The sequence below is a fragment of the Rhincodon typus genome, chromosome 26 (genome assembly GCF_021869965.1).
Source record: "Rhincodon typus isolate 14 chromosome 26, sRhiTyp1.1, whole genome shotgun sequence".
Taxonomy (NCBI): Eukaryota; Metazoa; Chordata; class Chondrichthyes; order Orectolobiformes; family Rhincodontidae; genus Rhincodon; species Rhincodon typus.
The window spans coordinates 1,194,116-1,208,644 of record NC_063357.1 but is presented as its reverse complement, the minus strand read 5'-3'; the positions used below and the strand labels follow the sequence as shown (position 1 = coordinate 1,208,644).

Here is a 14,529-nt window from a genome sequence, read left to right as displayed (position 1 = left end):
GCTGACCCTCACTGGGATACAGTTCCTGAAGGTGCTGACCCTCACTGGGATACAGTTCCTGAAGGTGCTGACCCTCACTGGGATACAGTTCCTGAAGGCGCTGACCCTCACTGGGATACAGTTCCTGACGGCGCCGACTCTCACTGGGATACAGTTCCCGGAGGGCGCCGACTCTCGCTGGGATACAGTTCCCGAAGGGGCCGACTCTCGCTGGGATACAGTTCCTGAAGGGGCTGACTCTCACTAGGGGCCAGTTCTTAAATCCATACCTACTGTTCACTTTTCCTTTTCTGATCTTGAGTTACTACTCAATTATTGTGTTTTTCAGACCATAATTGTATGGCCCTCCAGTTCAGGCATAATAGGGTTTAGGGAACAAGGAAGCAGTTCTGATGAAGTCGTCAGACTCAACTTAATTCTGTTTTCTCTCCACAGATGCTGCTAGATCTGTTGAGTTTTGCCAGCAATTTCTGGTTTTGTTTCAAATCTCCAGCAACCACTGTTTTTTGTTTTATTTTAGAGAATAAGTTGCCTCTGCCTTGTGAAAAGTTATTCAGTGCACATAATCTTCCCTTTACCGTCTAACATGGTAATATGTTATCCAATCTGGTAGGAGGGCCAGAGATGCAGAGTGTTTCTTACATGGTGAGATTGGAAACTGCTGGAGACCTAGGTGGCCTTGTCCATAAATCACTGAAAGCTAAGCATGCAGGTGTAGTGAGCAATTCAAAAAGCAAACAATATGCTAGCCTTTATTGGAAGAGCATTTGAGTACAGGAGCAAAGAAGTCTTACTCCAGCTCTACAGAACACTAACCCTTGTTAAGTGTTACCCTTTATGGATTCTTCACATTATCTTGCATGATAGTTGGTTTTGGAAGGACGTTTATTTTGATGTAACATTTATTTTTGTTTTCCTTCTCAGGCAGTATTAGAAGATCAGACATTCAAGAGACAGATCGAGATTGAGATAACACCTGTCTTTCTAGTGCCAGACACGAATGGATTTATTGATCATCTCCCCAGCTTGGTCAGACTGTTGGACTGTAAGCTGTACATCATCGTGGTCCCACTTATTGGTAAACATCTCCTCCACTACCCTCTTGTCCGAGATGAATATTGTCTGTGTGTGGTCTGGCAACAAGACTGAGTGCAGTAAATTGATGAGATGCCTTTATTTGATTGGTTGCACCAGGTTACATCTGGTGTTTTCTTTTTCTTAAGGGTCTCCTTTAAAGTGTGTGTCATAGTAAACTGCTAGGAATGTGAGAAAAAGCCTTCAGAAACAAAACGAACTCAAATCCCCGGTCATTGTTGATAATATCACTCCCCAGTGATGTGAGAGTTCAAGACATCAAAATAAATCCAGATTAGCAACTTGGGTGGAAGTGCATTGCAAAAAAAAAAATGACCAACCACAGGAACGAAAGTCAAGCAATTTGTACAATCATCCGATCCTAAGATTGTGCAACAGCCCATAACATTCAGCCAGCCAATTGTGTTTTTCTCTAATTAAATGCTATCATTCACACTATGCCTCAACCAACTCCCTTACCACTCTGCTTCCTTCAGTAATTGTTAGCTTTTGTCATTTAAACATTAAGTCAATGAAAGTATTGACTGATATTAAACTGGTACATCCCCATTGGAATTAAACATCGATAGGTAAAATCTAGTGCACTGTTACTATGAAGCAGGTTATTTGCTTTGATCAAAGCTTGGGCTAGAGCATGTGGGGTGTTCAAGGCATTTATCATAACAGAGAGAGACGCTGACATTGGGCTGTAACGGGAACGCACCGCAGTTGGGCTGTAACGGGAACGCACCGCAGTTGGGCTGTAACGGGACCGTGCCACTGTCGTGGTGTAGTAGGGGCACGCCAACATCAAGACGTCAACAGGGACGCGCCGACGTTAGGGTGTTTTCAGGTTATAATGGTGTTGCAAGTAATATGTTACAGGGTAACCACTTCCCACTACCTACTCCTCCTCATCAGTAAGAATTCTAATAGGTTGCAATAAATAACTAAGACTCAAACGATAAACAGTGGTGGTAAACATGTACGAAATTAGGAAGAAGCAATAACAGACAGTAGATTGTGCAGTGTAGTCTGTTACTCACCATGACTTCATGGTGGTATTCTAAATATTTAAAGTCTCAATGTTGTTTTATCACCCAGTGGTATAATTTCAGCAACCTGGTCTTGTGTGTAATGCAGTCACAACGTGTGTAAGGAACCAGCAACAACGGTGTGTACCTGAGCCTTACTGAGCTCTCATTCCAGGATCCCAGTGTTCTCTTAGTGAGTCCAGGGTCAAGTCGTCACCCATCCTTCCAACTTCCACATTATGATCGTTGTAAGAATCTAGGAATGAAATTAATGAAATGATCTCAAAACTAGTAATGTCAAGATTACTATCTCTTTGCCAGAAATATGACAGTGCAGGTAAATCTGTGGCTGGAGAGGAGGTATATGAGGAAGAATGTCAGATCGCTGAAGCTGTGGGATTGGTTCTGGAGAGATGGGGTCTGAACAATCCAGATGTCTTACACTTCAAAGGAGCCAGGAGCAGTGTTGTCAAGGGAATGGATTGCTGTTGCTTTTTCAAGAGGGCTTAAACCGGCTTGGCAGGGGATGGGAACTTGGCTGGAAGTTCAGAAGGGAGAAAACCAAAGCTGGAAATGGAAGGCAGAAAATATTCAGTGAATTTGATAGAAAACAAAGGCTAGAAAATAAACAACAAAGGAGTTTGATATTGTGTAATATTGAGTTAGAAGCAGGAATTGGACATTCAGCCTCCTGGTCTATTCAATAAGATGGTGACTGATCTGCTTACTTCCCTCACCTACCCCTGAATGCTAAGGCAGATAACTGAGGGTACCGGTAGACTGTAAGATGGGGGAACGGAAGTAAGTCATGCAGGCCATTGAATCTGCTCAATGAGATCATGGCTAATCTGGTCATTGTCACCTACAGTTTCCTGCCTTTTCCCCATAACTCTCGATTCCCTAACTGATTAAAATCTGACTGTCTCAACCTTGAATATACTTAACAACCGAGTTTCAACAGCCCTCTGCGGCAAAGAATTCCACAGGTTCACTCCCCTCAATGAAAATAAATTCCTTCTCTGTCTTAAATGTACCATCTCTTGTTTGGGGATGATACCCTCTGGTCCTGGACTGTCCCACAAGGGGAAACAACCTCTCTGCATCTATCCTGTCATGTCCCCTAAGAATCTTGTGTGTTTCAATACGGTTGCCTCTCAGTATTTGAAATTCCAGTGAGTACAAGCCCAGCCTATCAACCTCTCCTCATAAAATAATCCCTACAATACATAGAACATAGAACAGTACAGCACAGTACAGGCCCTTTGGCCCATGATGTTGTGCCAAACTTTTACCCCAAACCTAAGGTCTATCTAACCTCCACCCCTACCTTATACTATCATCCATATGCCTATCTAATAGCGGCTTAAATGCCCCTAATGAGGCCGACTCCAGTACCCTCTCTGGCAATGCATTCCACACCCCAACCACTCTCTGAGTAAAGAATCTACCTCCATTCACTTTAAAACTGTGTCCCCTCGTAATAGCTACCTCCACCCTAGGGAAAAAGTCTCTGGCTGTCCACTCTATCTATACCTCTGATCATTTTGTACACCTCTGTCAAATCACCTCTCATCCTTCGTCATTCTAAAGAGAAAAGCCTTAGCTCTCTCAACCTTTCCTCGTAAGACCTTCCCTCCATTCCAGGCAACATCCTGGTAAATCTCCTCTGCACCTTTTCCAACGCTTCCACATCTTTCTTGTAATGAGGCGACCAGAACTGGACACAATACTCCAGATGTGGCTGAACCAGGCTTTTGTATAGCTGGAGCATAACTTCACAGCTCTTGAACTCAATCCCTCTATTAATGAAAGCTAACACACCATACGCCTTCTTAACAACTCTATCCACCTGGGTGGCAGCTTTCAGGAAACTGTGAACATGAACCCCAAGATCCCTCTGCTCCTCCATACTGCCAAGAATCTTTCCATTAACCCTGCATTCTGCTTTCAAATTTGTCCCTCCAGAATGAATCACCACACACTTTTCAGGGTTAAACTCCGTCTGCCACTTCTCAGCCCAGCTCTGCATCCTATCAATGTCCTCTTGTAACCGAGAACAGCCCTCTGCACTATCCACAACTCAACCCACCTTCATATCGTCCGCGAACTTACTAATCCACCCTTCCATTCCTACATCCAAATCACTTACAAAAATCACAAATAGAAGAGGATCCAGAACAGATCCTTGTGGTACACCACTCGTAACTGAGCACCATGTTGAATATTTTCTGACCACTACCACCCTTTGTCTTCTAAGGGTCAGCCAATTCAGAATCCAATCTGCCACATTTCCCCCATCACATGCCTCCTTACTTTCTGCCTGAGCCTACCATGGGGAACCTTATCAAACGCCTTACTTAAATCTGTGTATACCACATCCACTGCTCCACCTTCATCCACGTGTTTGGTCACCTCTTCAAAGAATTCAATAAGGTTTGTGAGGCATGATCTACCCCTCGCCTGGTATCAGTCTCGTAAACTTTCTCTGAACTGCCTCAAATGCCAATGATCTTTACTTAGATAAAGGGCCTGAGACTGTTCGCATGTTTTAACCATGTCTTACTAGTGTCTTTAGTAAAAGTTTCCTACTTTTATACTCCATTTCCTTTGAAATAAAGGCCAACATTTCAATTGCCTTCCCCATCACCGATTGAACTTGAACGCTAGCTTTCTGTGATTCATGGATGAGGATTCCCAAATCTGTCTATTCTGTAGCTTTCTGCAGTCTTTCCTCTTTTAAATAATATTCAGCTCCTCTATTCTTCCTACCAAGGCATATAACTTCACATTTTCCCACATTATATTCCATCTGCCCATTCGCTGAACCTTTCTTAGGCATCATCGTTATTACTGAAAGATGGTTTAAAGAACAGAAATGGAAGTTGATAAGACCTGGTGTCAGAATTTTCAGACTGGAAATAAAGGGTATAACAAAGGTCCAAGACAGAATATTGGTTCAAGAAATGATCACAGCTGTGAGGGAAGATGATGTATTATCATAAATTGAAGCCACGTAGATTGAACTGAGGAACAATGAAGGAGTGATCACACTGCTGGGAGTGTATGATCCAAACAGCTGGGGGGAGATAGAAAAGCAAAATGTAGGAAATCTGCTGAGAAATACAAAATCAGGAGGATAATGAAAGATTTCAGCTAACCCTAAGAACTGGAATAGATTAATTGTTAAAGAAACAGAGGTATCTGACTCAAAATGCATTCTGAAGAACTTTATTGCCGGTCCATATCAAACCCAACAAAGGAAGAGTTGATTCTAGATTTAGTTTAAGGGAATTTTTTTCTCTTTACTCTTTCTTGAGATATGAGTGCCATTGACTGGGCCAGCATTTATTGCCCATTACAAATTGCCTTGGAGAAGGTAGTGGTGAGTCGTCGCCTTAAACCTCTGTAGTCCTTGGGTGCGGGGACATTCCAAGCTTGCTCAGCCATTTCAGAGGGCTGTTCAGATCGAAAGGACTTGAGTGAACCAGAATGGATGTTTATGACAATTGACATAGTTCAGTGAAATTAACTTTGTTCCAAATTTATGAATTGAATTTCAATTCCACCAGCTGCCATGGCAGGATTTGAACTAGCCAGTGTCTCCAGATCATTAACCTGGGACCCTCTTGATTACATGTGTAGTGACCGTGCCGGTCTGCCACTATCTCCCTTTGGATAGGGATCTGGGCAGGTAGACAGCGTATCAGTCAGGATTTCAGTTTGATGTTGGTGATCATAATTCATCTAAATTTCACCAAGTTGAGGAAAAAAAGAAAAATTACACCAAGAGTATAAACTCTTATCAGACAAAGGTCGGTTTTATGAAGCTAAGATGTGGGTTAGCAGAAATGGCATGGAAACAACAGCATGAAGGTAAATCAGTGTCCAAGCAGTGGGAGACATTTGAAGTAGAGATAGTGAGAATTCGGAACAAATATAAACAAAGGAAAACAGAGCATCCAAATGCCAAGCCCTTTGAACATTGAGAATCACGTGGAATGGGAAAGACTGTGACAGATACAGAATGCGACAACACAGACAACCTGAAGGAGGAGAGTGTGTGCAGGAGTGAAATTATATAGGAAATTAGGAAAGCAAAGAGAGAATATGAAAAAATATTGGTGAGTAAAATTAAGGAAAATATAAATACTTAAAGTGGAAGAAGATATCTAAGAGAGTAGGGTATAGTAGAGACCAAAAAGGGAAATTTGATGTGGAGGTGGGAGATGTGGGCATGGTCCTTATTGGGATGGTGCAGGTATGTTGTTAAGTGGGAGGGAGGATCAAGAAATATTGAACAGAATAAACATAGAGAGGAAATATTTGTAGAGTCAGCATTTTAGAAAGTAGATAAATGACCAGCCCCAGATGAAATCTATCCTTGAAATGTATGAAAAGTAAGGAAGCACTTCAAACTGCTGGGTGAATTCTACATTTTATGGTAACCGCCTCCTAGGGGTTCCTTCACCTTAAGCTCCCTAGTCAAGTCACCTCATTACACATCACCATATCCAGAATTACCTGTTCCCTAATGGGCTCTACCACAAGACATTCCACAAATTCCTTTTCTCGACATCCACAACTAACCTGATTTTCTTAGTCTTCCATGATTATTGTAATCGTGCCTTTTTTAACATGCCTTTTCAATCTCCTGATTTATTTTCTTCCCCACATCCTGCCTACTGCGAGGAAGTCTATGCATAATTCCTGTCAGGGTCTTTCTTCCTTTGAGGTTCCTCAACTCCACCCACACAGATTCTATACCTTTCAATTCTATATGACTTCTTACTATCAATTTAATTTCATTTCTTACTAACAAGGCAACCCACCTCCTCTGCATATCTGAGACAACAAGGTGCAGGGCTGGATGAACACAGCAGGCCAAGCAGCATCATAGGAGCAGAGAGGCTGACGTTTCGGGCCTAGAAGGGTCTAGGCCCGAAACGTCAGCCTCTCTGCTCCTATGATGCTGCTTGGCCTGCTGTGTTCATCCAGCCCTGCACCTTGTTGTCTCAGATTCTCCAGCATCTGCAGTTCCTACTATCTCCTCTGCATATCTGCCTGTCCTTTTGATAGGACAGGTATCTTTGGATATTTAGTTCCCAGAACTGGTCCCCTTGCAGCCAAATCTCAATAATACGCAGAACATTGTACCTGCCAATTTCAATCTGTGCTACAAACTCATTTTCCTTGTTTCATCTACTGCTTGTGTTTAAGTACAATGCCCTCAGTCCTGCATTGACTTCTCATTGTTGTCCCTCATCTGTGCTTGAAGTTAGATTCCTGACCCTTCCATACCCTTTGCCCTGTTACTTAGTTCTGGAAACTTTAACCTCTGCTGAGCTCTTCCTCCAGCTTTAACTTTCTTCATAATTCTCTGTGCAACCAAACCACCACCACCACCACAGTAACATCACCACCTACAAGCCACAAGTCCGGAATGTGATGGAATGCTCCCCACTTGCCTGGATGAGTGCAGCTCCAAGCCACTCACCATCCTGACTTGGAAATACATTGTCCTTTCTTCACTGTTACTGGGTCACAATCCTGGAATTTCCTCCCTAACAGCATTGTGGATCCACCTACAGCACATGGACTGCAACAGTTCAATAAGGCAGCTCACCACCACCTCAAGGACAACTAGGGACAGGCAATGAATGCTTCCTCAGCCAACAATATGCACATCTCCTGAATGAATAAGAAAGAAAGATTAGACTAAGGTTGTTTTCTTTGGAACAGAGGAAGCTGAGAGAAGATTTAATTGAGGTGGAGAAAATTAAGATGTCAAGATATAGTTATAGGAGCAGAGAATAGAGATTAAAAATCAAGAGGCATAAATTCACTGTAATTGGTTGAAGGATTAGAGGTTAATTGAGAATTCCTTTTGCCAAGTCTGCTGGGATTCTGGAACTCACTGCCTGAATAGGTGATCGAGTCAGGGCCCTTGTTACATTTGAGAAACGCTTGAATATGCACTTGGTGTTGTTACTGACTAGGCTGCAGACCAAGAGCTGTGAAATGTGATACAGTTAGGGAGCTTGTGTTTTGATTAGCATGGACAAGATAAGTTGTATGGCCACCTCCTCTTCTGTAAATTTCTGTGATTAAGCAGAATGCAGGGCCAATGCAGCTGTACCCCACTAAGAATCAGCACTTTCAGGAGAAAAAGACACAAAACCTCTCCCTTTTTACTTGTTTAACAACAGGTCATGACACTTGATGTGGGAATTTCATGTGGAACAGATTTGTCTTGCTGTGTCTGAACTTAGGTTCCAAACCCATTTTTCTGTCCTTCCTTTGATGGAAGAGTAGTGGGTTCACAGCAGGTTCACTGGGGGTTGGTAGCACCCTCTCTTGACTTGTGTTTGAACATTGCCCAGTTGAAAGAGTTTCAGAGGCCAGTCCTGTAAACTGATGCTGAATGTTGTGTGTGTTTACTGGGAGTCTGAGCGGCCTCATGTCTCCAGGGCTCCAGTTTTAGTTCCAAGGTAGATGGCAGCAACTACTGTATGTTTGTGCCAAAATAATCAAGTCCTAACCACAAAATTCAACTCTAATTTTATGTTCTAAGGGTGCACAAAGCAGCCTGTGTGGTCTGAGCAGCAGCTCTTCACTTGTGCAGCACCACCGTCAGCAGTGCCATTCACAGCTATTTGGCACATCAATATGTGAGTTTTATATTGGAATATTTTTAATTCAAGGTAAGTGGATTTGGTTTGAGTGCAAATTTGCTCCAAAGTGCCCTGCTATGTGAGTGATCTTGCTCTGAAACATGAGACATTTGGCCTGAAAAGTGGTTGTCTGCAAATTGCAGCTGCCCAATTTGCCAAGCCAAAAACTGGGCTGAAACAGATTAGGAGGGGAGGTGCTCACTTCCGAGGTGAGCTGGTGAAAGAAACCACGCCGCTGTCAGGCATAGTTGCTGACTGTATCAATCATACAATGTCAGATTTGATCTGTCAACCTTTCCTTTGATTTCCTTCTGCATTTGCCATTGACAGTATAATTTTTAAAGGTGACTTTGCAACCTTACAGCTAGTGAATGAAGGATGGCTTGTAGCAATATTCACAGAGCCCCAGAAGTTAAGACAAAGGGAACCATGCTATACAGAATATTATGTTGACTTTTTTTTTATTCATTCGTGGGATGTGGGTGTCACTAGCCAGGCCAGCATTTATTGTCCGCTGCTAATTGCCCAGGGGCTACATTGCTGTGGGTCTGCAGTCACCTATAGACCAGACCAAGTAAGGATGGCAGCTTCCTTCCCTAAAGAACACTAGTGAACCAGAAGAATTTTTCCCAACAATCAACAGCGGTTTGGTCACCATTATATCCTTAATTCTAAAATTTTATTGAATCCAAATTGTACCATCTGCTTTGGTGGGATTCACACCCGGGACCCCAGAACATTATCTGAGTTTCTGGATTAACAGTCTAGTGATAATACCACTACACCATTGCCCTGCTAATATCTCTGGTCACTTCTCATTCTGACTTTCCTTCACTGATTGAATGTCTCCCACTATGTGGTAGGTTGCACTGTCCTGACGATTGATTCTCCATTACTGTTACCAAGTTGAACCTTAGTTTGCGTGATTCATGCCTTTAAATCAACTTTCAGCCCAGTCTGAATTGAAGGTGGTGTTCTGAAGAAGGGTTACCGGACCTGAAACGTAAACTCTGATTTCTGTCCGCAGATGCTGCCAGATCTGCTGAGATTTTCCAGCAATTTCTCTTTTTGTTTTAGATTTCCGGCATCTGCAGTTCTTTTGGTTTTCAGTCTGAAATGACTTTGCCTTGATTCCAAAAACAGCGCACTCTTTACAAATCCATGATTCAATGTGTGTTACCTACACTCTCAGGCTGCATGTTTCAGATCCTAAACACTGACTGTGAAGAAAGGTTTATATTTCACATTAGGGTTGGTTCTTTTGCCAGTCACCGTAAGTCTGCGCCCTCCGGTTCTTGATCCTTTCACCAACAGAAATATTTCCTCCCTATCTACTCTATCCAAAATCCCTCATGATTTTCAAAACCTTTATTAAGGCTCCTCTTAGTCTTCTGCTTTCCAGGAAGAGTAGCTGCAGTGGTAACATACTGGTAACGCAGAAACCTCGACTAATATTCTGAGGATGTGGGTTTGAATCCCACACAGGTAGGTGGTAAAATTTTGAACTCAATAAAACCTGGAATAGAAAGCTTGGCTAATGGTGGTCATGAAACTGTTGTAGATTATTGTAACGGTTCACTAATGTCCTTTAGGGAGGGAAAACTGCCATCCTTACCAGGTGTGACTCCAGAGCAATGGGGTTGATTCTTTAAGTGCAGCAGTTGGGGATGGGTGTAACTCTTGGTTTTGCCAATGACACCCACTTCCCGTCAACAAATATAAAAAAAAGATAAATTGAAGTTTCTCGTTATAACTGCTGTTGAATTCCTCCTCCACATTTGATTTACCTTAGCATAACAATGAGTGTGAGCTCAAGGAGAGAAGCTTTAAGTAGGAAATGTTTGTGCCAGTTGTGCACGATTATATGTTTTGTATGCTGCCAATTTTGATTTTTCTGCTACCAAAGAATCCATTTGCACATTGCTGGCTCAGGATAGCATTAGAACATGTCTGTGATGCACATTTTTTGTAGCAGCTAAAGGGCCAAACGTTATAAGCACAATTTACTAGTGATAGAAATTAAACTTTCTAGCTTTTCGTTTTAATCAGAGAAAAGGGAGGCTTCTTCATCTTTTGTACTTTGGACGTGGGGATGAAAGTTCTGTCAGTTGGAATGCTGGAGCAGGAGGAGTCCATCAAGCTCTTAGATTATGTTCTGACTTTCAGCTAATTCCAGGTTGATCTGGGCCTCCACTCTGAATACACGTTTTTAATCTATATCCAGTAATACTCTTGCCCAGCAAAAATTGATCAGTCTCAGTCTTGAACGTTTCAACTAGCTGCTTTATCCATAGCTTGTGCAGGGTGATAATTCCAAACTGCCTCCTCCCATTGTGTGAAAAAGCTGCTTCCTACCTTCACTCCTGAATGGCCTAGTTCTAATTTTAACATTATGCTGCCTTGTTCAGGATTCAGCACACCAGAGAAATCTTCTTTTTTGATTGAATCATGCACACCACAGTTTAACCAACCAGGTATAACAAATAAAGGAACAAATTCCTTGGTCCTTGTGCTAATGACCACTACTTGTAAAGAAAGGCTGCTGATTGATTTGAGCTCAGTAGGTATCCAAGGACTAGAGATTAATTTTCCAATGAATTGATTGTGTGACCTACAGTTTAGAAAGTGGAGGGTGGTCTGACAGACCCAGCTATCTGGGTTGTCCTCAAGTACAGATTCCTGAAATAAGAGGGTCTGCCTTCACACTGCACACTGCCTTTCTCCTGCTCAGAACCAGGCTTTCCTACCCGCTTCTAGAACCTAGACAGGCCTTCAGTAAAACTGTCTGAACTACCATCACAATCAGGCCCAAGAGATGACCCATTGCACCACCCACTCCCAATGAAGAGCATTTTTTGCAAGCTGTGTTTACAGTGAGACTGCTGGGATTTCCTGGAAAAGAGCAGCTGTCGGATATCACATGGTGATCCTGAATAAGCCAAGCTTTTCACAGCAAGATTCCAATCCTGAGTTACCCACCAAAATGTTAACTTAAAGCCAGATGCACTCGTGAAAAAGTCAACAGAAGATCTTTTTGGTTTATGAAATCTACAAGACTTTGAGAGGAGCTTCAGGGAGCAGCTCAGTTCTAAAACCATTAACTGACCCCAGTTCACACAGACAAAAGCTTTAGGAAGGTTTAAGCGAATGGGGAGAAATTGCAATGAACAGATACAACAATTGAAAAGTGCTGTGGTTTGCTTAGCCACTCCTGCTGGCTGACCATTGATTCAATTGGGATGTCTCTCTATTCAAGTGGTGGCTGGCTTGGTCAGCTTTCACAGTTGCTTTTTGGTAGTGTACTGCTTTGAATTCCAAAGAGGTTTGTTCCTACAGTTCATTTTGCCTGTTTTTAAACTGTTTGAAATCAAACATTTTTTCAGTGTTTTTAGTGAAAACAGAACTATGCCTTTATCTGCCTGTTGTCAGTAGTATAAGGACCAGCATACAAGAGGTGCTGAGAGACATATGGAGATAGCCCTAAAGCAATGATATGGCAGCAATGTCAGCGATTAAGCATAAGGCTTCACTCCCAATTACCTGCTTCCTATGTAATCTTTTGAACTTTTAGTCCAGAATTTGATGGCATTTTTGTTGCCAGGATTTTATTTGTTGCAAGCCAGAAAATATTGAGGCCAATACAGTGCTGTCAGTTTACATTAAGTGTAACCTCAGTTTGTCTTTAAAATGCTCAAAGTATGACAAGCCTATCTTGGTTCATTAATTATTTTTCGAGACAAACTAATTCCAACTATAAACCTTCTTCAATCACCCTGAGAAATACAATAAAGGAGCTCTGTAGAAGTTTTATAGCAGTGCTGCTAATCAGAATTAATGTGTTGCATACCGATACACTAGAGAAAAATTTTGACTTAATCCAGGATGTCCAATCTGTGGTCAAATCAACTTTACTTGCTCTCTTATGTTTATTACGCACTGATTTCTGTGTTTGATTTTGCCAGGTATGAAGGGTTTGGAAGGGGCTGCTTTGTACTGTCACTTTATTGATGATAAATTGTAAATCAGAACACCAAATTTGAGAAATGTGAAAATTAGGAAAATATGCCTATTCAATTGTTACATGTAGGCCCACAAGACTAATGGTTAAAGTCCTCATGAGTCCCTGGGGACAAAAGAGATTCATTTAACTCCATTCACAGCTTCAGGACATCCCTTAGCATGTTACAGAAAATGAAATCTATCTTTTTAAGTGTAGTCACTGTTGTAATGCAGGAAACACGGGCAGCCATTTTGAACTCAACAAGACTAACCAATAGCAGTCAAATGATTGCTCGATAATTAAGTGTGAGCCTCAGGTACTGTATAACATTTTGGAATGTTACTCATGGTACTTTGGTACTTATGTGATACTGTTAATTCACTCCCAGCTCAGATTGTTCCCATCACTATATCACCCTAGCAATTTGCAGAGCAGGCTTCATAAGCTGAAAAAATGAAAGAACTGTGGATGCTGTAAATCAGAAACAAAAACAAAGTTGCTGAAAAAGCTCAGCAGGTCTGGCAGCATCTGTGGTTCTGAGAAAGGGTCACCGGACCCGAAACGTTAACTCTGTTTTTTCCTTCAATGATGCTGCCAGACCTGCTGAACTTTTCCAGCAACTTAGTTTTTGTTCATAGGCTGAAATTTGGGCACCTCTACCTTATGGACTAATATTGTTTTCGGAAGGAAATCAGGCATCATTATGCGGTCTTGCCTATGTGTGACTCTGGACTCTCAGAATTATGGTTTGCTCTTAACTGCCCGCTGAGTAATTAGGGATGGACAGTAAGTGCTGGCCTGAAATCCATTCCATTAATGAATTAAAAAGTAATTCTTCTGCTGATGATGAGTTTGACAGGATATGACCTGGAGTTATATTCCTGGGTGTTTGTCTCACTGGCTACAGTGTGAAAGTTCACACACACTGAACTGTACTGACGTCCCAGAGACTGGAAATGACAATATTTCATTCATATTGTCTAAAGACTCCTGTCAACTACTAGAACTGAAATAAGACTGACTTAACATGGAACATAGAACAGTACATCACAGTACAGGCCCTTCCGCCCACGATGTTGTGCCGATCTATTATCCTACTCTAAGATCAAACTACCCTGTATACCCTTCATTTTACTATCCTCCATGTGCCTATACAAGAGTCGTTTAAATGTCCCTAATGTATCTGACTCTACTAGCACCACTAGCTGTGCATTCCATGCGCCCACCACTCTCTGTGTAAAGAACCTACTCCTGACATCTCCCCTATACCTTCCTCCAATCACCTTAAAATTGTGCCCCCTCGTAATAGTCATTTCTGCCCTGGGAAAAAGTCTCTGACTATCTACTCTGTCTATGCCTCTCAACATCTTGTACACCTCTATCAAGTCACCTCATCCTTCTTCGCTCCAGTGAGAAAAATCCTAGCTTCCTCAACCTTTCCTCATAAGACCCGCCATCCAGTCCAGGCAGCATCCTGTTAAATCTCCTCTGCACCCTCTCTAAAGCTTCCACATCCTTCGTATAATGAGGCGACCAGAACTGAACACAATATTCCAAGTGTGGTCTAACCAGAGTTTTATAGAGCTGCAGCATAACTTCACGGCTCTTAAACTTAATTCCCCTGCCAATGAAAGCCAACACACCATACGCCTTCTTAACAACCCTATCAACTTGGGTGGCAACTTTGAGGGATTTATGGACGTGGACCCCAAGATCCCTCTATTCCTCCACACTGCCGAGATTCCTGCCA

At 42.2% G+C, this 14,529-nt stretch overlaps 1 protein-coding gene across 1 annotated transcript in view; it reads left to right on the top strand.

Annotated features, from left to right (window-relative positions):
* The window catches only part of smg6 (SMG6 nonsense mediated mRNA decay factor), a 340,627-nt gene that overhangs the window by 287,837 nt on the left and 38,261 nt on the right, over positions 1-14,529 (top strand). The window contains 1 exon segment of the mRNA XM_048612318.1: positions 925-1,078. Within this exon segment, the coding sequence (XP_048468275.1) occupies positions 925-1,078 (154 nt within the window).